The following is a 27,473-nucleotide window of genomic DNA, read 5'->3' as shown; positions in this document are numbered from 1 at the left end:
CCTCGTACACACGGCTCTGCTCCGTACGCCTCGTACACACGGCTCTGCTCCGTACGCCTCGTACACACGGCTCTGCTCCGTACGCCTCGTACACACGGCTCCGCTCCGTACGCCTCGTACACACGGCTCCGCTCCGTACGCCTCGTACACACGGCTCCGCTCCGTACGCCTCGTACACGCGCGGCTCCGCTCCGTACGCCTCGTACACGCGCGGCTCCGCTCCGTACGCCTCGTACACGCGCGGCTCCGCTCCGTACGCCTCGTACACGCGCGGCTCCGCTCCGTACGCCTCGTACACGCGCGGCTCCGCTCCGTACGCCTCGTACACGCGCGGCTCCGCTCCGTACGCCTCGTACACGCGCGGCTCCGCTCCGTACGCCTCGTACACGCAAACGGCTCCGCTCCGTACGCCTCGTACACGCGCGGCTCCGCTCCGTACGCCTCGTACACAAACGGCTCCGCCCCGCACACCTCGTACACACACGGCTCCGCTCCGTACACCTCGTACACACGCGGCTCCGCTCCGTACACCTCGTACACACGCGGCTCCGCTCCGTACACCTCGTACACACGCGGCTCCGCTCCGTACACCTCGTACACACACGGCTCCGCTCCGTACACCTCGTACACACGTGGCTCCGCTCCGTACACCTCGTACACGCGCGGCTCTGCTCCGTACACCTCGTACACACGCGGCTCTGCTACATCCACACTGTAAACCCCTCCTGACCCCACACATAAACTTCAGCTCATCCAGCACCATGACAACCAGCACAGCAGAGTCCTGCATCCACTGAGGCCCCTGATCATGTGACCCCTGACTCCTCCCCTCCTGTGACCTCATCACAGGTCCTGTGCGCACAGAACAGCCATATATGTGGTGGCGGCTCTGCAGGTGGAGGTATGTGGGGAGACCCCGATACTTTGGGGGTCGGTTTTCGTTACACTTAACACCTTCAGGTCTGGCCTATATTGAAATTTAACCTCTTAGTGACCAGTCCGAATTTTTCCATTCTGAGCAGTGTCACTTTATGCTGTAATACCTCTGGAGCGCTTCTCCGTATCCCAGTGATTCTGAGATTGGTTATTCATTACACGTTGTACTTTATGTTAGTGGTAAGTTTAGGTCGATCTGTTTTGTGTTTATTAATGAAAATTTCAGAAATTTGACAAAAATTAAAAAAAAAAATACAATTTCCAGGCTTTGAATGATTTGTCCCTTTTCTCCACACGGTCACCACAGACCGGTAATAGATCCCATTTCCCTCCTGTCGGCTTTACATCAGCGCCGTCTGTAAAATGTTCCTTTATTTTTTTAGCATTTTAGAAGGTTTAACCCCTTTACCCCCGAGGGTGGTTTGCATTTAATGACCAGGCCAATTTTTACAATTCTGACCACTGTCACTTTATGAGGTAATTACTCTGGAACGCTTCAACGGATCCCCCTGATTCTGAGAATGTTTTTTGGTGACATATTGTACTTCATGATTGTGGTAAAATTTCTTTGATATCACTTGCGTTTATTTGTGAAAAAAACGGAAATTTGGTGAAAATTTTGCAATTTTCAAAATTTGAATTTTTATGCCCTTAAATCAGAGAGATATGTCACACAAAATAGTTAATAAATAACATTTCCCACATGTCTACTTTACATCAGCACAATTTTGGAACCAAAATTTTTTTTTGTTAGGGAGCTATAAGGGTTAAAAGTTGACCAGCGATTTCTCATTTTTCCAACAAAATTTACAAAACCATTTGTTTAGGGACCACATCACATTTGAAGTCACTTTGAGGGGTCTTTATGACAGAAAATACCCAAAAGTGACACCATTCTAAAAACTGCACCCCTCAAGTTGCTCAAAACCACATTCAATAACTTTATTAACCCTTCAGGTGCTTCACAGGAATTTTTGGAATGTGGAAGAAAAAAATGAACATTTAACTTTTTTCACAAAAATGTTACTTTAGACCCATTTTTTTTTTTATTTTCACAGGGGTAACAAGAAAAAATGGACCCCAAAATTTGTTGTGCAATTTCCCCTGGGCACGCAGATACCCAATATGTGGGGAAAAACCACTGTTTGGGCGCACGACAGGGCTCGGAAGGGAAGGAGCGCCATTTGACTTTTTGATTGTAAAATTTGCTTGAATAATTAGCGGACACCATGTTGCGTTTGGAGAGCCCCTGTGTGCCTAAACGTTGGAGCTCCCCCACAAGTGACCCCATTTTGGAAACTAGACCCCCCCAAGGCACCTATCTAGATGCATAGTGAGCACTTGAAACCCCCAGGTGCTTCACAAATTGATTCGTAAAAATGAAAAAGTGGAAAAAAAAACACTTTTTTATTTTAACGGATTAATTTGTGAAGCACCTGGGGGTTCCAAGTGCTCACTATGCATCTAGATAGGTGCCTTGGGGGGGTCTAGTTTCCAAAATGGGGTCAATTGTGGGGGAGCCCCAACGTTTAGGCACACAGGGGCTCTCCAAACGCGACATGGTGTCCGCTAACAAATTGGAATCATGTCGCGTTTGGAGAGCCCCTGTGTGCCTAAACATTGGAGCTCCCCCACAAGTGCCCCCTTTTTGGAACGGATTCCTGATTTGTCAATTTTATAATGTAGTGTTATATGCCAGTTGTGTATTACAACCTGACAAACACTACACAACTGAAGTATGACAACCTGACGAACACTACGTCAGCTGTGTAGTGTTCGTCGGGTTCTCATACGTCAGAAATTAATTCAATGGTCCATGGAGGTATGGTATCTTCTGAAGCAGTCTTTCATGCAGAGGCCAGGTTTGTCAGGGCAGGTGTCACATTGTTAAATGGTGTCCTTGCATATTCCTCTTCGGTAGCACACTCGGCACTTCTTTTGTGACTTACCCTTTTTTCCGCTGTGAGGGATCTGCCCCGGGAAATGCTGGCCCGATACAATTCGAGGTCCTTCAGTTCCAGAAGTAGTGGGACCCGCTCCGCCACCACTGCCAAATATCAGGGCCTTGATAACTGTTTCCTGAAAGTGAAGATACGACGCTGAAGTCTGGCCTGCACATTGAGACAGAAGGAAAGGGCTGTGCATTGCCATCTGAACAATGTGCACGGCCAGCTTCTTATACCATACCTTGGCCTTTCTCAAAGCACTGTACGGCTGGAGGACTTGATCGGAGAGATCAACTCCCCCCTTGTACTTGTTGTACCCCACTACACAGTCTGGTTTGGCGACCTGTGTAGTGGAACCTCTTACAGTGCTGAGAGTGCTGCCATCACCATGTATGGTGGTCAAGAGAAGGACATCCCTCTTGTCCTTGTACTTGACCACCAATAGGTGGTCGCTACATTGGGCTCTGCTCTCACCCCTTCTGAGCAACTGCCAATTAGCGTCTTTGGGAGGCCTTTCTGATTTTTGCGGACAGTACCGCAAGCTGCGGTATATCGCGCAGAGAGGGACTTGAAGAGTGGGATACTTGTATAAAAGTTATCCACGTACAGGTGATAACCTTTATCCAGCAGTGGGTGCACCAAGTCCCACACAATTTTCCCACTCACTCCCAGAACAGGGGGGCATTCAGGGGGTTCAATCCGGGAGTCCTTCCCTTCATAAACTCTAAACTTGTGAGTGTACCCTGAGGTACTCTCACAAAGTTTATACAGCTTGATCCCGTACCTGGACCTTTTACTGGGCAGGTACTGCTGGAATCCAAGCTCCCATTGAAAGAAATTAAGGACTCATCCACGCAGATGTCCCTTTGGGGCACGTACACTTCACCAAGCTTGTTGTTGAAGTGCTCGATGACCGGCCGAACTTTGAAAAGACGATCAAAGTTCGGGTCATCGCGTGCAGGACACCTTGCATTATCTTGGTAATGCAAGAACTTGTGGATGGCCTCAAAATGTTTCCTGATCATCACCATTCGGAACACTGGAGTGTTATACAAAACGTCAACACTCCAGTATTGCCGAATCTCTGTTTTTTTCAGGATCCCCATATGAAGGACTTCATAATTTCTTCTGCGTCTACAGGAGACCAGTTAGAAAATGATGAAGAGGGGTTTTGTTCCAAAAATTGATGAGCATACAAATTAGTTTGGCCCACCATGAGGTTTCTAAAATCCTCAGAGAAAAAGACTTTGAAAAAGTCTATTCCTATGAGGCCGGTGGTGTCAAACTTGATTCCTGATTCCGCCACGAAATCAAGAATCAGTGGCTCAAAATTTTCGGGGGGCGAGGTCCATATGGGGTCAGTATTGGGGGGCGCTGGAACATCTCTCCTGCGACAACTGCAGGGCGGTCCAGGATAACCTGAGGTAGAAGAGGAGGAAGAAGAGTAGGAAGAGGAGGACGATGAGGCGTCAGAAAAGCAAAGAAATGTGGGATCCTCGCCCTCGCTGTCGGTCTCAGTGTCGGAGGCAGCAAAAGAGTATGCCTCCTCCGCTGAATAGCGAGTTTGGGATGAGCCGGCCATTTTTTTTTTCTCGTGTATGTGGTGCGTGTGTGTCAGTTCTTTATTTAGAGTGTGTGTGTGTCAGTGTGCTTGGTGTGAACTTTTTTTTCCTGAAAAAAAAGAACTACCGTAGGTGGTTCAAACAGCGAGCACGAGTGCGGATCGGTGAACTATGTCACCAATCAACTCTCGGCAGCTTCTGGGTGTGTGCGCGGATGTGGTGCAAAGGTGGGAGGGGGAGAATTGACAGGGACAAGAAAAAGAAGAGAAAGAAAGAAAGAAAAAAAGAAAAGTCGTGAAAACAGCGAACACAGAAAAGAAAAAAAGAAAAGTCGTGAAAACAGCGAACACAGAAAAGAAAAAAAGAAAAGTCGTGAAAACAGCGAACACAGAAAAGAAAAAAAGAAAAGTCGTGAAAAGCAGCGGTAAAAGGGGGAGGGGGAGGAGGAGGGGGGAGAGGGGTGGATGAGGGGAGAACAGAGATGCACTTACCAAAGTCTTCTCTGTTCTGTTCTTCTTTCAGCAGGATCAGCAGCAGGTTCTGGAAGAGGCTCAGGAGCAGGATCCGCAGGATAAGGAGCTGGAGACCGACGACCCAGGAGACAGGAGCAGGAGATCCAGGACCCTGGACAGCAGCCGGACGCCGAAGCTGAAGATCCAGCATCCTGAAGAGCTCAGCCGGATGCCGGAGCAAGAGATCCAGGACCCTGGAGAGCGGCAGCAGCGACTGGAGCATGTAGGAGAAAGGTCTTGTAGTGTCACAGAAGATTGTGGAGCTACAAGGCCCAGCACAGAGTGATCAGACATGACCGCTGTGTAGAAATCCTCACCAAGTGTGAGGATCTGCAGGGCGGTCACAGGGGGGTGACAGGGTGGTGACAGGCAGGTCACAGGCCGGTCACCTCCTGGTCAGGTACTCTGATTGGTGTGATTGATGATGACATCGATCACACCAATCAGAGATGGCTGGGGCCTGGGCACGCACCACAGGGGGTTACAGGGAGGTGACAGGCAGGTCACAAGCCGGTCACCGCCCTGTGACCACCGTGTCACCTGTGTTCATGTACTCTGATTGGAGCGATCGATGTCATCATCGATCGCTCCAATCAGAGCTGGCAGGGGGCTTGTATGACTTCACAGGGGGTCATGGGGAGGTGACAGGCAGGTCACAAGCCGGTCACCGCCCCGTGACCGCCCTGTTACCGCGCGGTCCCGCTGTGATCTGTGCGATCGATTTCATCGGCGATCGCACCGATCCTAGCAATTTGGGGAGAGGGCTGGGGTTACTAGGCAACAGCCTAGGATCGGTGCTCTTAGGAGCACCGATCCTAGGCTGCACAGCACTGTTTCCGGCAATCTGATTGCCGGAAACAGTGAGAAATGCTGTGATTGGCTGTTCAGAACAGCCAATCACAGCGATCGTGGGTGCGGGGGGGCGGCGCCACCCCCCGAGATGCCGGCGCCATCTACCCTGAGGTAAGATGGCACCGGAATTTTAATTTTATCACCGTGACTTCGGTCGCGGTGCCGCTTTAAAGATAAGGCGTACTAATACGTATCAGGTCCATAAGTCCCAGGGCACAGATATGTATTAGTACGCCTTGGGTCGGAAAAGGGTTAATATTGTAATAGTAAATTTTTATTTTTTACGAGTAAATTTACAAACCTTATTTTTTTAAGGACCTAATCAGATTTGAAGAGACTTTGGGGGACCCCCGAAGAGTGATAGCATTTTAAGATCAGCGCTGCTCAACATATTCAAAACCCACCGACCATTCGTTTATTAACCCTTCAGGTGCTTTCCAGGAATTTACACAATATGGAATGACAGAAATGGAAAAAAAATTTTACCACTAAAATGTTGCTGACATCTGGACAGGCCCCTATAGTCGGCAGACCCAGATGCCATTACTTTGCCGTTGATTGCCATGGCAACCATTAGGATATCACAATCTCAGAGTGCTGATGGGGTTCAACAGGGAGCCCCCACACTCTGCGAACTGTCACTGTCATTGACAGCAGCATCTAGGAAATTAAACAGCCAACTTTGTTGCCAAAACCGATAGTGACTGTTGCAGCTGTATAATGCTCCATACAGAATAATGGACCCCATATAATGCTCCATACAGAATAATGGACCCCATATAATGCTCCATACAGAATAATGGACCCCATATAATGCTCCATGCAGAATAATGGACCCCATATAATGCTCCATACAGTATAATGAGCCCTATATAATGCTCCATACAGAATAATGGACCCCATATAATGCTCCATGCAGAATAATGGACCCCATATAATGCTCCATGCAGAATAATGGACCCCATATAATGCTCCATACAGAATAATGGACCCCATATATTGCCCCATACAGAATAATGGACTCCATGTAATGCTCCATACAGAATAATGGACCCCATGTAATGCTCCATACAGAATAATGGACCCCATATAATGCTCCATACAGTATAATGAGCCCCATATAATGCCCCATACAGAATAATGGACCCCATATAATGCTTCATACAGAATAATGGATCCCATATAATGCTGCATACAGAATAATGAGCCCCATGTATTCCTTCCTCATCAGTAGTCAATTGGAGAACAGAATACCACACATTCAATGAAACCAACATTGGTCCAGGAATATCAGGTTGAATAGGAGTTGGTATAACTAATTAAGAAAGAGACACCATATGTAACATAGTGATACCCCAAAAGGGCTATTTTACCTTTTCAATTTTTTTTCATACACATTTCTTACCTCTCCACACTTTCACTCCCCTTTTCAAAATATACAGAATATACAATTTTTTTGTGTTATTTATTTTTATATCACTTTTAATATTTCATGCATCATTCGCTCATATATTTATATTGTTTACTTATTCTACACACAACAATGACCATAAGATATAGTTTAGTTCATTTCCATCCACCAGATATCACTGTCCTGCTGCGATCACTGATAGAGAGTACTGTGTGCTGTAGTGATTAATGTCCGGCAAGTTATCAGTGCAAGTGACGTTCCCTGGTCACGTCACTGAGCACACCTCAGTGTACTCTTGTGATATGCCCACGGATGTGATCGCACTGCTTCCGGTGCCTGGTAATGAGGTATTTTTCTAATATAATACCATTGGCTTGTCTTTCACAGTGACACTTTAAAGCGACCACCTATGTCACTCCCTGAGGATGCAACTGTGAAACGTTAGTTAGGGTGCGTGGTTGAGCAACAGGAGAATTTCTGTATCATACAGCTCCAGTAATCTCTTGACGTTGGGACTCTACTTTATATTCATCTAGCTCATCTACAGTGTACAATTTACTTAGCTTGATATTTCTCTTTATATATATATATATATATATATACATTTATATAATATGGAAGCATTTATATTGCTGTTATATCTTACTTTGCACAATGTATGTATCTACAGTGGGTACGGAAAGTATTCAGACCCCTTGAAATTTTTCACTCTTTGTTTCATTGCAGCCATTTGGTAAATTCTAAAAAGTTCATTTTTTTTTCTCATTAAAGTACACTCTGCACCCCATCTTGACTGAAAAAAAACAGAAATGTAGAAATTTTTGCAAAATTATTAAAAAAGAAAAACTGAAATATCACATGGTCATAAGTATTCAGACCCTTTGCTCAGTATTCAGTAGAAGCATTCTTTTTGAGCTAGTACAGCCATGAGTCTTCTTGGGAATGATGCAACAAGTTTTTCACACCTGTATTTGGGGATCCTCCGCCATTCTTCCTTGCAGATCCTATCCTGTTCCATCAGGTTGGATGGTGAACATTGGTGGACAGTCATTTTCAGGTCTCTCCAGAGATGCTCAATTGGATTTAGGTCAGGGCTGTGGCTGGGCCAGTCAAGAATGGTCACAGAGTTGTTCTGAAGCCACTCCTTTGTTATTTTAGCTGTGTGGTTAGGGTCATTGTCTTGTAGGAAGGTGAACCTTCGGCCAAGTCTGAGGTCCAGAGCAGTCTGGAAGATGTTTTCATCCAGGATATCTCTGTACTTGGCCGCATTCATGTTTCCTTCAATTGCAACCAGTCGTCCTGTCTCTGCAGCTGAACAACACCCCCATAGCATGATGCTGCCACCACCATGTTTCACTGTTGGGATTGTATTGGGCAGCTGATGAGCAGTGCCTGTTTTTTTCCACACATACTGCTTAGAATTATCACCAAAAAGTTCTATCTTCGTCTCATCAGACCAGAGAATCTTGTTTATCATAGTCTGGGAGTCCTTCATATGTTTTTGAGCAAACTCTATGCGGGCTTTCATATGTCTTGCACTGAAGAGAGGCTTCTGTCAGGCCACCCTGCCATTAAGGCCCGACTGGTGGAGGACTGCAGTGATAGTTGACTTTGAACTTTCTCCCATCTCCCGTCTGCATCTCTAGCGCTCAGCCACAGTTATCTTGGGGTTCTTCTTTACCTCTCTCACCAAGGCTCTTCTCCCACGATTGCTCAGTTTGGCTGGACAGCCAGGTCTAGGAAGACATCTGGTGGTCCCAAACTTCTTCCATTTAAGGATTATGGAGGCCACTGTGCTCTTAGGAACCCTGAGTACTGCAGAAATTCTTTTGTAACCTTGGCCAGATTTGTGCCTTGCCTCAATTCTGTCTCCGAGCTCCTTGGGCAGCTCCTTTGAGCTCATGATTCTCATTTGGACTGACATGCACTGTGAGCTGTGAGGTCTTATATAGACAGGTGTGTGCCTTTCCAAATCAAGTCCTATGAGTTTAATTAAGCACAGCTGGACTCCAATGAATGAGTACAACCATCTCAAGGAGGATCACAAGGAAATGGACAGCATGTGACTTAAATATGAGTGTCTGAGCAAAGGGTCTGAATACTTATGACTGTGATATTTCAGTTTTTCTTTTTTAATAAATTTCAAAAATTTCTACATTTCTGTTTTTTTTTCAGTTAAGATGGGACGCAGAGTGTACTTTAACCCCTTTACAGCCCATGACGTATTAATACGCGTCAGTACCCTGGGCTTTAAGAGCCTGACTCGTATTAGTACGTCATCGCGATCGCACGCAGGCTGTGCGGGCGCGATCGCCGCCGGGTGTCAGCTGATTGTCACAGCTGACACCTGGTACTATGTGCAGGGAGCGGTCCCACACCGCTCCCGGCACATTAACCCCCGCAATGCTGCGATCGAAGTCGCAGCTTTGCGGTGGCAAGGGGAGGTGATCGGTATACTCACCGTCTCTTCCGGCCTCCAGCGCTGTCTGCCGCAGCTTCCCGGGTGTTGCCATGACGACCCGATGTCGTCATGACAACATCCGGGTCACCAGGCAGCAGGAACATTGTTTGGTCATGCGCAGTGCACGACCACACAATGTTCTCACTGTGCAGCACTGACTGCCTGCATAGCACAGGGATGGTTCTCCATCCCTATGCTGTGCAGGCGATCAGAATAAAAAAAAGTTAAAGTCCCAGAGTGGGACAAAGTAAAAAAGTGTAAAAACTCCCAGAAAGTAAAAAAAAAAAAAAAAATTGTAAAAATATTTAAAAAAAAAATAAAAAAAATAATCCACCAAAAATAAAAATATAATGTACCCATCAATAAATATTATTATGAAAAAAAGCAAACAAACAATAAAAGTACACATATTTGGTATCGCCGCGTCCGGAACGACCTGACCTATAAATCTGTCCCACTAGTTAACCCCTTCAGTGAACTCGGTAAAAAAATAAAATAAAAAACAAAGCAAAAAACAATGCTTTATCATCATACCGCCAAACAAAAAATGGAATAACACGCGATCAAAAAGACGAATATAAATAAAAATGGTACCGCTGAAATTGTCATCTTGTCCTGCAAAAAACAAGCCGCCATACAGCTCCATCATCCGAAAAATCAAAAAGTTATAGCTCTCAGAATAAAGCAATGCAAAAAAATATTTTTTTCTATAAAATAGCTTTTATTGTGTAAAAGCGCCAAAACATAGAAAAACAATATAAATGTGGTACCGTTGTAAACGTACTGACCCAAAGAATAAAGCTACCTTATCAATTTTACCACACGCGGAACAGAATAAAAAAAAAAAAGAAAAAAAAAAAATTCCTGAATTGTTGGTTTTTCTTTATTCTGCCTCCCAAAAATCGGAATAGAAAGCGATCAAAAAATGTCACGTGCCTGAAAATGGCACCAATAAAAACGTCAGCTCATCCCGCAAAAAACAAGCCATCACATGACTCTGTCTGCCAAAATATGGAAAAATTATAGCTCTCAAAATATGGCGATGCAAAAACTAGATTTTACAAAAAATGCGTCTTTTAGTGTGTGACAACTGTCAATCATAAAAACCCCATATGATTCTGGTATCTCTGTAATCGCACCGTCCCGAAGAATAAAGTCGTCTAATCACTTATACCGCACGAGGAACGGCGTAAAAAATAAACACTAGGGTTAGGGTTGTGCTAGGGTTAGGGTTGTGCTAGGGTTAGGGTTGTGCTAGGGTTAGGGCTGGGGTTAGGGTTAGGGCTGGGGTTGGGTTTAGGGTTGGGGTTGGGATTTTTTTCAAAAGTAAGAAAAAAAGATGACGATATGGCGACTAGTGTTGAGCGCAAGTGCTCGCTACTTGAGTTTGCATCGGGTGCTCACAAATTAATCCGTAAAAATAAAAAAGTGGGTTTTTTTCCCACTTTTTCATTTTTACTAATCAATTTGTGAAGCACCTGGGGGTTCCAAGTGCTCACTATGCACATATGGGGTATCTGCGTGCCCAGGGGAAATTGCACAACAAATTTTGGGGCCCATTTTTTCCTGTTACCCCTGCGAAAATAAAAAAAAATTGGTCTAAAGTAACATTTTTGTGAAAAAAGTTAAATGTTCATTTTTTTCTTCCACATTCCAAAAATTCCTGTGAAGCACCTGAAGGGTTAATAAAGTTCTTGAATGTGGTTTTGAGCACCTTGAGGGGTGCAGTTTTTAGAATGGTGTCACTTTGGGGTATTTTCTGTCATGAAGACCTCTCAAAGTGACTTCAAATGTGATGTGGTCCCTAGAAAAATGGTTTTGTAAATTTTGTTGGAAAAATGAGAAATCGCTAGTCAACTTTTAACCCTTATAGCTCCATAACAAAAAAAAAAATTTTGGTTCCAAAATTGTGCTGATGTAAAGTAGACATGTGGGAAATGTTATTTATTAACTATTTTGTGTGACATATCTCTCTGATTTAAGGGCATAAAAATTAAAATTTTGAAAATTTTCAAATTTTCAAAATTTTTGCCAAATTTCCATTTTTTTCACAAATAAACGCAAGTGATATCGAAGAAATTTTACCACAATCATGAAGTACAATATGTCACCAAAAAACAATCTCAGAAGCAGGGGGATCCGTTGAAGCGTTCCAGAGAAATTACCTCATAAAGTGACAGTGGTCAGAATTGTAAAAATTGGCCTGGTCATTAACATGCAAACCACCTTGGGTTGTAAAGGGGTTAATGAGAAAAAAAATGAACTTTTTAGAATTTACCAAATGGCTGCAATTAAGCAAAGAATGAAAAATTTAAAGGGGTCTAATTACTTTCCATACCCACTGTAGATAGATAGATATCTTTATTTACTCTTTAACTAATTATTCATCATCCGCTACTATTGGGTCCACTTCCCAGATTTACGATATCGTGTATTGTGATTTAAATCGATTTTTCAATAATGTTCCACAAAAGCCCTCCCTGCCAATAATCAATTTTTAATCATGTCCATTGTTATTTTGTACAACAAATAGTACTAAACGTCACTCCGTCAGAGTAGCAGTGTCCGAGTAGGGATCCAGTCCGTATTTACATACAGAGAAAAATGCTCGGCACTCATGGTTTGAGCAGTAGAATTAAGTATATTTTATTTAATCCAATTGCAATATACACTAATCACAAAAAGTTAGGGATTCTTGGCTTTCGAGCGAAATTTATATAAACTTAAAAATTTCATGCTACAGTGATATTTTATCTTGAAAGTATGGCATTTAAGTAAAAGCATTCAATGGTGATTTTCTCACCTCAAACAATTTCTTGAAACAAAACCTGACAACAGTGGTGGGTATATCCTAACAAAAAATGTCACTGTCTCAATAACTTGTCACATGGCCTTGAGCATCAATTACAGCTTGACAATGATGTCTCCTGCTGTTTACAAGTGGAGTTATTGTCTGCTGAGGCATGGCATCCCACTCATCTTGAAGGGCGGTCCTCAGGTCATTGAGGTTCTGGGGAACTGAGTTGAGAGCCTTTACACGGCGACTTGGCTGATCCCGTAGGTTTTCTATGGGATTCAGATCAGAAGAAAGTGCAGACCGCTCCATTTCAGGTACCCCAGTCTCTAGATGCCATTCCCTAATCATGTGACCTCGATGAGCTGGAGCATTGTCGTCATGAAGATGAAATTAGGCCTGGGTTGTTCATGCAGAGGCACAATGACTAGATTAATGATGTTATTCCAGTAATAAGGGCTTGTCACTGGACCATTCACAAAGTGTAGGGCAGTTCTGTATTGATTAGACACACCTGCCCACACTGTAACCCCATCACCACCAAAGGCTCGTCTGGTGACAACAGTGGCTGATGCACAGCGCTCTCCTTGAAGTCTCCAACATCATTGGCGGCCATCATTTCTGCTCAGCTTGAATCGACTTTCATCAGTGAACAGCACTGAGGCCACTGGTCCCTCGTCCAGCGTAGATGCTCCCTGGCCCATGCAAGATGATGACGCCTGTGCCTTGGTGGTGTGGTCAGGTACCCTTGCTGGTCGTCTAGCACGCAGACTACGCTGATGTTAATACTTTGGACTGGTCTGACGTTACATTTGGGTGTCTGTCACCTCCCTTAAAGGGAACCTGTCACCAGGTTTTTCCCATATGAGGTAAGGCCAGTACCTTTCAGCCCTGATATACAGCATTCTAATAGTCCTGCTCAACGTTATTGGCACTTATTAATGCCAAAGGGTGTGCAACCAAGTATTAGAGATGCCTTTATTGCTGCACATGCTGTTTATTCTGTTTCTTCTTTGAAATTACAAGATGGAAGTTGAAAAACAATGTTTTATTGTTGTATAACTTTGGACCACTAATTAAATACAAGAAATATAGATATATGCATATCAGCCTAATATTATTATTTTTGTACTTCAATACAGATGATACATTTTTCAGTACAAGGATAGCCTGGGAAGCAGTGGAGAAAATAATAGCAGATATACAATCAATAAAGTGCTTAGTGCATAAAAAGAAAAATCTGAAATATTTCTTTAAAAAGACAATTCCAAAATATGTGCTATTGCATTTTGTATCCATAATGTAAAGAGCCTGCCCAGTATTTAAATGGCACCTAGTGGTGAAAGAAAAAAATGGAAGGCAATATTATCATAAATGCTGCTTTTTGAAGGTGTTCAACTAAATTTTCTCATGAAATTGTTATATCTATTCAGAATCATAAAATATGAGAAAAAGGAATGCAGATTTGCATGGTGATGAAGTCTGGTTAAAGTAAAGTACTAACCGTTAATGCCTAAATGCAAAATATGAACAGATCTTCACTGCATGTGCAATGCCATCTAAGCAAATCCCACATGATTTACACCCAAGCATCCTTATTGCACACAGGTGAGCCACATTGTGAACCCCCTAACGCACGTTTTGCATAGGCTTCTTCAATATTAGGCTGATATGCATATATCTATATTTATTGTATCATCCAAGTACAGTAGATAAGACTCTTGAAATATGTTTATACAAATTATTGTTCATTGTGAATATTCTGTATTAATCATAAATGGTCAGGCCACTTGATTCATTTTTCTGCACCACCTCACGGTCTTTGATGTTTCTATGATGTATCTTATTGTGTAAAAATAAAGTTTGATGGTTTTAAACAAAGTCTCCATCATTGATAGACTGATTTATAGATAAATGTGGAGAAGGTAGGTTGATATGTATAAGCACATCCCTTACAGAGTGCAGTACAAGGTTAAAATCTCCTAACAATATTAACCCCTTAACAACATTAGACATACTAATACGCGTCTGTGCCCTGGGACTTAAGAGCCAGACCCGTATTAGTACGTCATGGTGATCGCGCGCGCACACAGGCTGTGCGGTTGCAATCGCCGCCGGGTGTCAGCTGATTGTCACAGCTGACACCCGGTACTATGTGCAGGGAGCGGTCACGCACCGCTCCCAGCACATTAACCCCCGCGATGCTGCCATGATTCGTAAAAATGAAAAAGTGTTTTTTTTTTCACTTTTTCATTTTTACGAATCAATTTGTGAAGCACCTGGGGATTCCAAGTGCTCACTATGCATCTAGATAGGTGCCTTGGGGGGTCTAGTTTCCAAAATGGGGTCACTTGTGGGGGAGCTCCAATGTTTAGGCACATCAGGGGCTCTCCAAACGCAACATGGCATCCGCTAATTATTCAAGCAAATTTTACAATCAAAAAGTCAAATGGCGCTCCTTCCCTTCCGAGCCCTGCCGTGCGCCCAAACAGTGTTTTTTCCCCACATATGGGGTATCTGCGTGCCCAGGGGAAATTGCACAACAAATTTTGGGGTCCATTTTTTCTTGTTACCCCTGTGAAAATAAAAAAATTGGGTCTAAAGTAACATTTTTGTGAAAAAAGTTAAATGTTCATTTTTTTCTTCCACATTCGAAAAATTCCTGTGAAGCACCTGAAGGGTTAATAAAGTTCTTGAATGTGGTTTTGAGCTCCTTGAGGGGTACAGTTTTTAGAATGGTGTCACTTTTGGGTATTTTCTGTCATAAAGACCTCTCAAAGTGACTTCAAATGTGATGTGGTCCCTAAAAAAATGTTTTTGTAAATTTTGTTGGAAAAATGAGAAATCGCTGGTCAACTTTTAACCCTTATAGCTCCATAACAAAAAAAAATTTGGTTCCAAAATTGTACCGATGTAAAGTAGACATGTGGGAAATGTTATTTATTAAGTATTTTGTGTGACATATCTCTCTGATTTAAGGGCATAAAAATTCAAATTTTGAAAATTGCAAAATTTTCACCAAATTTCCGTTTTTTTCACAAATAAACGCAAGTGATATCGAAGAAATTTTACCAAAATCATGAAGTACAATATGTCACGAAAAAACAGTCTCAGAATCTGGGGGATCCGTTGATGCGTTCCAGAGTAATTACCTCATAAAGTGACAGTGGTCAGAATTGTAAAAATTGGCCTGGTCATTAACGTGCAAACCACCCTCGGGGGTTAAGGGGTTAAAGGAGACAGATCCATTTTAACAATCTTGGACATTATTTCATGCAAAATTTGTAACTCTTCAGGAAATGGTAAGTATAAATTAACTAAAGTCAGAGGGCGTCTATGTAAAATAGACCGGTTTCCTCCCACACTTCAAAGACATACTGATAGGGAATCTAGATTGTGAGCTCCAATGGGGACAGTGATTATATTGTATGTAAAGCGCTGTGGAATTAATGGAGCTATATAAGTGAATAAAATAAATAAATAAATGTGCGTCTTGCCGGAATACGGTACGTTTTAAGAATATTTAATACCAGTGCTCTTTGAAGTTGGAGTTCATTCCTGTCACATTCGTAGAGACAACTCTGAATTTAGGATTATCCATTTGGACCTGTGAAAAAGATTGAGACCGATGCACCCGCATGAAATGGTCACACCATGGGGAAAAAAAGGGAAGAATAGCATTCCATGTAAAAAAAAAAAAAAAAAAGGGGGCATACTATTTGTAAACCTCAAACCATGTTAGAATTTAACCTACTGTTCCCCAAAAGAACTATAGTCCATCGGGAATAGGAGTAACAACTGCTTGGATATTCTAGTAAATAATGTTGATCCAGCCAATTAATGACATCTTCTGGCCTTTCAAAGAAATCAGAGCAATTGTAATTGACAACCTTCAATTTAGCAGGTTATAACTTGCAATAGTTGAATTGTTCAGACCGCAACATTCTTTTGGCCTCCGTGAAGTTTGGTAGCCTTCTCTGTGCTTCCAAGGAGAAGTTGAGAAAGAGTTTGAAGGACTTTTGCATTTATTCAGTTCCAGAGTTTTGTTCCATTCTCAATAGTTTAGCAAATTGGCAATAAAAGTATGTGGTGGAGCACCAGGTGGTGGAGTCAGAAGGGAATCATTTGAGGTCAGAAAAGAGGGGAGTAAATATCAGCCCCATAAATATTCCTGAGTACAGCTTCCAAGATCTCACATGGATCGCTGCATTCAACACCTTCTGGGAACTCAATCAGTTTGAAGTTAGATCTACACAGGTGGATTTCAAGATCCTCCATCAAATTCTTTTGAGCAGCAGAAGCAGATTTTAAATCCTAAACCCTGGCCCAGAGTGGTGTAACTAGATCCTCGAGATCAAAGACTCAGTTCTCCACCCTGGACATTCGCTCTCATAGGTTCTGGACATCTGTATTCAGCAGACAAAATTCCACTTTTAAAAAAATAATTTTGTGTGTACCGAGCAACATTCAGTTATGGCTTTGAGGTCATCCAATATGGTCGGGTTTTCCTCAGGCAGAGCTGCTGCAGTACTAGAAGTACAGTACAGACCAAAAGTTTGAACACACCTTGTCATTTAAAGATTTTTCTGTATTTTCATGACTTTTAAAATTATACATTCACACTGAAGGCAACAAAACTATGAATTAACACATGTGGAATTATATACTTAACAAAAAAGTGTGAAACAACTGAAAATATGTCTTATATTCTAGGTTCTTCAAAGTAGCCACCTTTTGCTTTGATGACTGCTTTGCACACTCTTGGCATTCTCTTGATGAGCTTCAAGTGGTTGTCACCGGAAATGGTCTTCCAACAATCTTGAAGGAGTTCCCAGAGATGCTTAGCACTTGTTGGCCCTTTTGCCTTCACTCTGCGGTCCAGCTCACCCCAAACCATCTTGATTGTGTTCAGGTCTGGTGACTGTGGAGGCCAGGTCATCTGGTGTAGCACCCCATCACTCTCCTTCTTGGTCAAATAGCCCTTACACAGCCTAGATGTGTGTTTGGGGTCATTGTCCTGTTGCAAAATAAATGATGGTCCAACTAAACGCAAACCGGATGGAATAGCATGCCGCTGCAAGATGCTGTGGTAGCCATGCTGGTTCAGTATGCCTTCAATTTTGAATAAATCCCCAACAGTGTCACCAGCAAAGCACCCCCACACCATCACACCTCCTCCTACATGCTTCACGGTGGGAACCAGGCATGTAGAGTCCATCCGTTCACCTTTTCTGCGTCGCACAAAGACACGGTGGTTGGAACAAAAGATCTCAACTTTGGACTCATCAGACCAAAGCACAGATTTCCACTGGTCTAATGTCCATTCCTTGTGTTCTTTAGCCCAAACAAGTCTCTTCTGCTTGTTGCCTGTCCTTAGCAGTGGTTTCCTAGCAGCTATTTTACCATGAAGGCCTGCTGCACAAAGTCTCCTCTTAACAGTTGTTGAAGAGATGTGTCTGCTGCTAGAACTCTGTGTGGCATTGGCCTGGTCTCTAATGTGAGCTGCTGTTAACCTGCGATTTCTGAGGCTGGTGACTCGGATAAGCTTATCCTCAGAAGCAGAGGTGACTCTTGGTCTTCCTTTCCTGCGGCGGTCCTTATGTGAGCCAGTTTCTTTGTAGCACTTGATGGTTTTTGCAACTGCACTTGGGGACACTTTCAAAGTTTTCCCAATTTTTCGGACTGACTGACCTTCCTTTCTTCAAGTAATGATGGCCACTCGTTTTTATTTACTTAGCTGCTTTTTTATTGCCATAATACAAATTCTAACAGTCTATTCAGTAGGACTATCAGCTGTGTATCCACCAGACTTCTGCACAACAAAACTGATGGTCCCAACCCCATTTATAAGGCGAGAAATCCCACTTATTAAACCTGACAGGGCACACCTGTGAAGTGAAAACCATTTCCGGTGACGACCTCTTGAAGCTCAAGAGAATGCCAAGAGTGTGCAAAGCAGTCATCAAAGCAAAAGGTGGCTACTTTGAAGAACCTAGAATATAAGACATATTTTCAGTTGTTTCACACTTTTTTGTTAAGTATATGTAATTCCACATGTGTTAATTCATAGTTTTGATGCCTTCAGTGTGAATGTACAATTTTCATAGTCATGTAAATACTGAAAAATCTTTAAATGAGAAGGTGTGTCCAAACTTTTGGTCTGTACTGTAGAGACAATTGATTTATGTCATGCAAATTACTTCAGCTTGCTGACTATTTTATTCTACTTTTCTGGAGGCATGATGCACAAAACTAGTTAGAGCCAGATATATTGTGCACAAGTGACATCTTACCTTCCTCATTATCTCATCTTATCTGCCTCATTGTCTTCCCATTTAGGTCTTTACAATATTGCATCCTCACAGTGGAGATCTTCAGTAGAAGATCATTTGCCTGATTTACCCATCAAGGATGGATAGGGACAGAGACAAGATGGTGGAGAGAATATTACACCTCACCCTAGAGATCCTCTTCCGGCTTACTGGAGAGGTGAGAGATTCTGATGACGTCACATTACATCATTTTTATCTATGGGAATAACAGATGGACAGAACTGGAGAGGTGAGGACTCTGGAAATGTCCGTAGTGAGATTTACTAATGTGTCTCTCCATAACCAGGATTACACAGTAGTGAAGAAGACCTCTAGTGACCACTGTCAGGTCCCTTTGTCTGAGGGATGGGGAAGACCCCTGAGCCCAATCCCGGGGCCTCCACTTCTCCCCCTGACGCAGGAGGACATCAGTGAACAGAAGATCGTAGAACTCATGTACAAGATGATTGAGCTGCTGACTGGAGAGGTGACACTGCTGGGAATTCGGCACATTATACAGTAACACTATGAAGGGATTGGGGAATGACGGTATCATTGTATGTTTCAGATTCCTATAAGGTGTCAGGATGTCGCTGTCTATTTCTCCATGGAGGAGTGGGAGTATTTAGAAGGACACAAAGATCTGTACAAGGATGTCATGATGGAGATTCCCCAGCCCCTCACATCACCAGGTAATAGACGGGACTAAATACACACGGTCTATAATTATCTGTATGTAAAGAATGAATTCAGTCTCTGTTTGTGTTTCCTCCAGTTCTATCAAGTAAGAGGACAACACCTGAGAGATGTCCCCGTCCTCTTCTTCCACAGCATTGTAAACATGAAGACCCCAATGTTCCTCAGGATCATCAGGTAGATGGAGAGAAGGTGACATGAGATCTCCCCTATGATGTGTAGACGGCTGTGAAGGTCTTGAGTTCAGCCTTGTTTTATCCTCCAGGATTATATATTTTATACTTGTGTAATGAGAGCGGTGGAGATGGCAGGATTGGGGCTGATCATAGATGGGACTTCTCCATCTGTTTCAGGGTAAAGATCTGACCAAGTTTAATACTACAGAGACATATGTGAGAGGTGATGAGCGGTGTAAAGAGGATATTCCTACAGATAACCGCCCAGGTGAGTAGTAACCACTAAATGCAGAGAAGTGACAGATTCTTCTCATTCGCTTCGTGGTCTATCGGTTCCTTTCTATTGTATGTTTTCTCTTCTTCACCCAAAACTGATATTAAATATGGATGAATATGTAATTCTGTTATAAGTGGTAACACAAATAAAATATTTATGTAAAATACAGATGAGATATTGACATAACATTTTTAGATGTGAATTTAGTGTACTTCTTCACCTTCTGACGGCTTTTCACTGCTTCTGGAACTAGAGAATTATTAGCTCATTTTAGACTCGTATCAAGTTTGTGGTATAACAAAATAGAGAACATAAAATCATACACCCCAAATAACAATTTGGGAAAATTAAGGGATCAGATGGTCATTCTCCTTGGCTTCCGGTTTTAAATCCTGTCTCACTTCATATTTGTTTGAGCACTTTTCCCAGCATCCATGAGAGAGCACTCTGCCCTATCACTGGATAGAAAGCAAAATATAAAGTCACCTCTCACTTCCTCCTTCATTGATTCGCCTATCCTTTGTACAGAGGAGCTTGGAGCATGCAGTTTGTACAATCATGAATCGAACACCCTTAGAGATGTTCTGAACCTGCCCCTAGTAGGGATTGCACTGAGTATATTGACCCACTTGGAACCTGGGGTAAAAATATTAACTTGGAGTAGTCTAGATATCTTGAATCCAGTACTTCACACTTGCCATCTGGTGTTCGACCTGCTGCCTTATGTTTGGTTGATGTTCAGCCTGCTTACTTCCTCATGACATGGCTTGGTGTAGCTTTTTTTACCTCGTGAGTTTACTTTATTTAGCCTTTGGCATTGTGACTTGACCGGCTTTAGACTTTTTATCCCCTGACTTGATTTGGTCTTTGATGTTTTGGCTTTTGTTTAGTTCAGCCTTTTGCCTCGTGGCTGTGTTAGCTTTTGACTTTTAACTTAGGTTAGCTTTTAGCCTGATGACTTGATTTAAGCTTAGACCATGTGGCTTGATTTAGTTTAGGCTCCTGCCTCGTGGCCTTATGGGGTCCACTGTTTCTCGATCTGGTTATGGACTGCTGCCTCTTGATGTGACTGGCCCCATGCCTCACGACATAGTCCTGGTCTGTTTATTTCTATCTCAATATTTCATCATCTTTTGTTTTGCTGCCTGGTGCCACTTAGCATGGTGAAAATTGAATTCTAGATGATTTTTGTAATTTGTTGTGGTTTTGTCAGATATTAACAAAGGGCAATATGCATGGCTGTAGGAGGTGCGGCAAGTCCAAAATAATTCCTCCTAGTTGGATGTACTTGTTTCAGTAAATCAGATATATACAACCCTAAACACCGTGTCTGCAAATTGAGATTCTGATTTGGCTTTTATCCTAAGTCATAAAACACGACTCGTTAAAGGGTTGATTGTGACTTGTAGGATTGCTACTTCCAATAGGTGGCGCTATAGAGTACAAGTCCTCTTTTTCTCTGAAGAGGCAATTTGCATATTAAACTTCCCAGAGGAGCATTGCACGTCGAATAAGCCTCTCTACCTTGACGTGCCAGAGCTGGTGTGTCACTCTCCATAAGGAGAAACGCTACCCCTTAGACCTCAGTCCAGAGCCTCTCACCTAGCCAAATCAGTTCTCATACTTTGCACTGACGAGGGCCAACAGCCCGAAACACCGTGTCTGCAAATTGAGATTCTGATTTGGCTTTTATCCTAAGTCATATTGCATGACTCGTTAAAGGGTTGATTGTGACTTGTAGGATTGCTACTTCCAATAGGTGGCGCTATAGAGTACAAGTCCTCTTTTTCTCTGAAGAGGCAATTTGCATATTACATTTCTCAGAGAAGCATTGCATGGCGAATAAGCCTCCTTACCTTGACGTGCCAGAGTTGGTGTGTCACTCTCCATAAGGAGAAACGCTACCCCTTAGACCTCAGTCCAGAGCCTCTCACCTAGCCAAATCAGTTCTCATACTTTGCACTGACGAGGGCCAACAGCCCGAAACACCGTGTCTGCAAATTGAGATTCTGATTTGGCTTTTATCCTAAGTCATATTGCACAACTCGTTAAAGGGTTGATTGTGACTTGTAGGATTGCTACTTCCAATAGGTAGTGCTATAGAGTACAAGTCCTCTTTTTCTCTGAAGAGGCAATTTGCATAGTAAATCAGATCAAATTATTATAAATCCAGTCAATCCTCTTAGTCATGTGTGGTAAAATGGGCTTGTCGGTGTTATGTTGGTAAATCATTAATGTCTCAGTCAATCCTACTAGTTTGGAGTTGTTAGGTGGGCTCGTCAGCATCAAGTCGGTAAACATTCAGTGTTGCAATGAATCCAGATTAAGAGGATTGACTGGGACAATGATGGTTTAACAACAGTCAATCCTCCCAGTGTGGATTCTTAAAATTAATTTGTTGGCATTAAGTTGGTAGACACTCAATGTCCAAGTAAAACCTCCAAGTTGGAGTTGGATGACAGACATAGTTGTGCTAGATTTGATGAAAACATTCTAATCACAATGATTTCCTTAGTTGGAGACGAAAGATGGGCAGATCACATTGATGGATGGAATAAAGTATTGTTATCCATCCCTGTCAGACACCTTCCATAAAAAACAGGTTATCCCTGGTTACGAGGAATACCTTTTGGTTTGACAGAGGACTGTTCTGATTATTACGCAAGTATCTATAAGGTATATTGTAGACCACCATTACTACCTTTTAACTAGTAGTAACAGGTCTTTCTTTCTGGGTCACTTCCTCTTTTGAAGGAATGGACTAAGGGTTGTTCTTAAAATGTTTCTATCCGATCAGTCCCTTTTTGTTCTTAACGGATATTCTCACTCTTATTGGCAGGACCCTGATCTGTCATAAATGTAACCTTTTTGTCACTCCCCATGGGTGTAGTGTGATACGAGCAGCCATTACAGTTTGATGCCATTATAAAGAATGGGATAATTCTATCTTTTTGCGTAAGATTGTATGAACATGACGAATAGAAACAAATAACTCAGTCCAGTTTTTATTACTCTGCTTAGATGGAGATTTTTGTGTATTGGATCTGGGAAACACTGAACAGAAGTTTTCCTAGATAGAATTCATTAACTACAGTGTTTTTTTTAGGCTTTAAAGGACCTTTTTTTTCCGTGAGGACTAAGTAGATTGTGCCTTTGTGGGACACACTGGATAGAGAAGCAGATACCACAACAATAGAATAGTGAAGATCTTTTTATATTTATAGCTCTTTGGTCATTTAAGTTTGGTTATCTGTCAGGGAATGAGTTATGCGTAAAATTTCTGAGGGCCTTTCTTTCTTTTGATCTCTAAAACCAGTTCGGCATACCTGGGTTTTTAATCTAGTAACAAAGAAAATGACGGCACTTCCACTATAAGAAATAGGTGTGAACAGGTACTTACTAAGAGGAGCTACCTCCATATACAATGAAAAAACAAAGTAGCACTCTATAACGCTGAGTATGTGAATATGAAGTATGAAATATGAATAGCATTACTGCTGTAGAAAATAGAAATAAATGAAAAATATTTGAAAAATTTTAGTGCATGTAAATATGAAGTATGAAATATGAATAGCATTACTGCTGTAGAATATAGAAATAAATTAGAAATCTTAGCGCATAAATTGGCCAATTCATCTGTACCTGACAGCCGCGATAAGGCGTTTCTCGATGTCAGGACCTAACAATGTGAATTCCTCTCTAAGGGACATCCGTCTGCTTATGTGTGGGAAAGTAAGATCCTGATGCAATTAAAACCACCTGCGGCATGGGGGTGGAGTGCTCAGTCAAAGCTTAAATCTAGTAACAAAGAAAATGATGGCACTTCCACTATAAGAAATAGGTGTGAACAGGTGCTTACTAAGAGGAGCTACCTCCATGTACAATGAACAAACAAAGTAGCACTCTGTAACGCTGAGTATGTAAATATGAAGTATGAAATATGAATAGCATTACTGCTGCAGTAATGCTATTCATATTTCATACTTCATATTCACATACTCAGCGTTACAGAGTGATACTTTGTTTTTTCATTGGGTTTTTAATCTATTCTTGATTGCATGGTATTCAAGTGGATATATCTAATCCACAGAGGGTTCTCATTAAAGCTAATTTGTACCTTGCTAAAGATTGGAATATGTTCTACTGTTATTGACACTAGAATATGGTTTCTATAAGGTTCAGATCTTGACGTTAAGGGGCTTCATTTGAGCATAAGTATGTTTTTCTTCATCACTTGATAATCAAGCTGATTTAAAGCGAACCTGTCAGCAGTATTTTGCTAAGTAAACTACAGGCAATGTCATGTTGGGTTTGCTGCACTGATTAATATGATACCTGAGGCGAAGAAATACGTCTTGTGGTTCTTGTGTAATAAGTGTTTGCAGTTTTGAGTTAATGATATGCCCGTGCTCTGGGGTGGGACTGTAGGCAGGGCTTTCCATGGTGCTCTGGCCAGATCAGCAAGATAAGACCTGCCCACATGCCCGCCCCTATCTCTCTCTGTGTCTGGCTGTCTCTGTAATGAGGAACATACTTGTGCTTCGGGGCAGGTCTTTTCTTGGTGACGTCTCTCTTTGGAACCTCAATGTAGTCCTTGTTATGCAGAGGATGTGACTTGACTGACACCAGCGCCTCTTTCAGCTGTTTGAGCGTCCGAGGATGCACATTCAGCTGAAATGCATTGCAGCTCAGAGATCCGCCAGTTCACTGCACTGTAATACACGCCACTGGCCAATCAGAGGCCGGCAGCTGACATAGGCGTGTAAGTCACTGGCTGCGCATGGCAGTGATGTCATGCATTGCCCATCACTTGCACGCTGAACTCAGCTGATGGCTACAGAAGAGGACGCCGTGCATCGTGGGAGCGGGGAAAGGTGAATAGAATTGTTTATTTGTTTATGTGTTAAAGAACAGCAGCAGAAAGGGGAACATATTTACCAGGATGTGCCCAGTATAGGGGTCATATATACCAAAATAGGGGTTATAAATACCAAGATGGGGGATATGTAATCCAGGATGATGGTCATATATACCAGAATGGACCCATGATGATGGATATATATACCAGGCTGGGCCCAGGAAGGGAGACATGTATACTAGGACAGGACACGTGTACCAGGAAGGGGCCCAGAATGGGAGACCTATATACCAGGATGGGACAAGGACAGGGGACATATATTACTGGGTGGGCACAGGATGGAGGACATATATACCAGGAAGGGGCTCAGGATGGGGGACATATACCAGGAATGGGGCCCAGGATGGAAGACATACATCGGGTGAAATAAGTATTGAAGACATCACCAATTTAGTAAGTGAATATATTTATAAAGGTGCTATTGACATGAAATTCTCACCAGATGTTGGTAACGTCCCATCCAATCCACAAAGGCAAAGAAATCAAAGCATAGATGTCTATAAATTATTTGTAATAATGAGAAATGACACAGGGAAAAAGTATTGAACACATGACGAAAGAGGTGCAAAAATCCTTGGAAAGTCATGACACCAGCTGAAATCTATCATTCCCAATATTTTGACAACCTATATCTGTATATTTTACAAATAGCACCTTTTAGAAATATATTTACTTAGAAAATTGTTGATGTGTTCAATGCTTATTTTACCCATTGAATATACCTGGAAGGGGCCTAGGATGGGGGACATTACTACATAATGGGAGACGGTGGCCATCACGTATATCCTTATAGCATTTAGAATGCTATAAGGGCTCATACATCTGACCAACACCAGGGGAGATGAGGGTGTGAGGGAAGGGGGTCCAAATATTGTGCCGGGTCCCATCGTACACTAGTTACGCCACTGTTATGTTAAGCTTACCAGGTTCATTTGTTTTCTTGGCTTTTGTCTCCATCAGCATAATGATCTTTCGTGTCTGTTTCAGGGTGTTATACTGTTGGTTAGGTGGTTTAACAAGTTTAGAAAATCTAATTGAACCTTCTTTTTTTTCTACTTAATGTCTAGTTCTATGCTGTGTTCCAAATTATTATGCAAAAAGTGTTTAGGAGTGATAAGGGAAGAATTTGTTTGTTTGTCAGTTAAACTCATTGATGGTGATGTGTGTCAGGGCTCTTTATATCACTGTAAGCAATTGCAGACACCTGTGCTAGATAATTTGGCAGGTGTGTCCAATGAAAGGCAAGACTACTTAAGAAGGCTGTCCCACATTATTAAGCAGCCTACATTTTCTGGCAAAATGGGAAAGAAAAAGATTGTGTCGACTGCTGAGAAGCAACAAATTGTTGAGTGTTTAGGTCAAGGCATGACTACAATCAACATTGCCAAGACACTTCATCGTGATCATCGCACAATCAAGAAGTATGTAGCTGATTCACAGTACACACGTGTGCGTGCTGATGAGGGAAAATTGAGGATTCTTTCCTACAGGCAATTACGTCAGATTAAAAGAGCAGCGGCAAAAAAGCCTTGTCATAGCAGCAAACAAGTTTTTGAAGCTGCTGGTGCCTCCAGCGTCCCCCGAACAACAAGATGCAGGGTCCTTCAGAGGTTTGCAGCTGTGCGTAAGCCATCCTGTCGACCTCCTCTATCCACTGCACACAAGCAGAAACGGCTCCAGTGGACCAAACAATACATGAAGACTGACTTCAAAACTGTTTTGTTCACCGATGAGTGCCGTGCAACGCTCGATGGTCCAGATGGATGGAGTGGAGGATGGCTGGTTGATGGACACCCCATGCAAACACGGCTACGGCGCCAACAAGGAAGAGGTGGAGTAATGTTTTGGGCTGGAATCATGGGGAGAGAGATTGTTTCCCCTTTAGGATCTCTGAAGAGGTAAAGATGAACTCCATAATGTATGTTGAGTTTCTCAAACAGCACTTCCTGCCATGGTTCAAGAAGAAGAACCGTGCATTCCGCAGCAAGATCATTTTCATGCATGATAATGCACCGTCACATGCTGCACATAACACATCTGCATATCAGGCTGCTATGGGCATAAAAGGGGACAAACTTATGGTGTGGCACCCATGCTCCCCTGACCTCAACCCCATTGAGAACCTCTGGAGCATCATCAAAAGGAGTGTCTATGATGGCGGGAGGCAGTTCACATCTAAGCAACAGCTCTGGGAGGGTATTCTGTCCTCATGCAAAACAATTGAAGCAGAAACCATCCAAAACCTGACAAATTCAATGGACGAGAGAGTTCAGAAGCTCCTTTCGAACAAGCGGTCATATGTGCCAATGTAACATCACCTAGAATAAAGTTTGGAGTTGAAAACTGTTTGATTTCAGTTTGTAATAACCTGCTAATGCTTATAATTTCAAAAATGACCATTTTTTTGTTCTTTATTAAAATGAAAAGGTTGAAAACTCTGCTGTGCATAATAATTTGGAACATGACTTTTGAGTGCAGTTTGAGTTTTTTATTTTTTTAAAAATATACTGTTATCATAGGCAGTTTGTCCAAAAACCTTTCAATTGTACTCTAATAGTTATTTGACTGGAAAATTACAATGACTGCAATTCATATAGGTAATTTGGGAAAATCGGAGAAAA

At 42.4% G+C, this 27,473-nt stretch overlaps 1 protein-coding gene across 2 annotated transcripts in view; it reads left to right on the top strand.

Moving 5' to 3' along the window:
• The first annotated feature begins 835 nt into the window (after window positions 1-835).
• Window positions 836-27,473, top strand: part of LOC141270512 (uncharacterized) — a 44,398-nt gene continuing 17,760 nt past the window's right edge. For both annotated transcript variants that reach the window (XM_073680531.1, XM_073680530.1), the window contains exons 1-6: window positions 836-901; window positions 18,814-18,963; window positions 19,093-19,272; window positions 19,354-19,477; window positions 19,561-19,658; window positions 19,835-19,925. In XM_073680531.1, the coding sequence (XP_073536632.1) occupies window positions 18,886-18,963; window positions 19,093-19,272; window positions 19,354-19,477; window positions 19,561-19,658; window positions 19,835-19,925 (571 nt within the window). In that variant the 5' untranslated portion in view covers window positions 836-901; window positions 18,814-18,885. The remainder of the gene's footprint in view (window positions 902-18,813; window positions 18,964-19,092; window positions 19,273-19,353; window positions 19,478-19,560; window positions 19,659-19,834; window positions 19,926-27,473) is intronic.

The sequence above is a fragment of the Phyllobates terribilis genome, unplaced genomic scaffold (genome assembly GCF_046119375.1).
Source record: "Phyllobates terribilis strain yellow unplaced genomic scaffold, ASM4611937v1 Scaffold_5__5_contigs__length_657084704, whole genome shotgun sequence".
Lineage (NCBI taxonomy): Eukaryota > Metazoa > Chordata > Amphibia > Anura > Dendrobatidae > Phyllobates > Phyllobates terribilis.
Note: the sequence above shows the minus strand (reverse complement) of the source record. Positions and strands in the feature narration are given on the sequence as shown.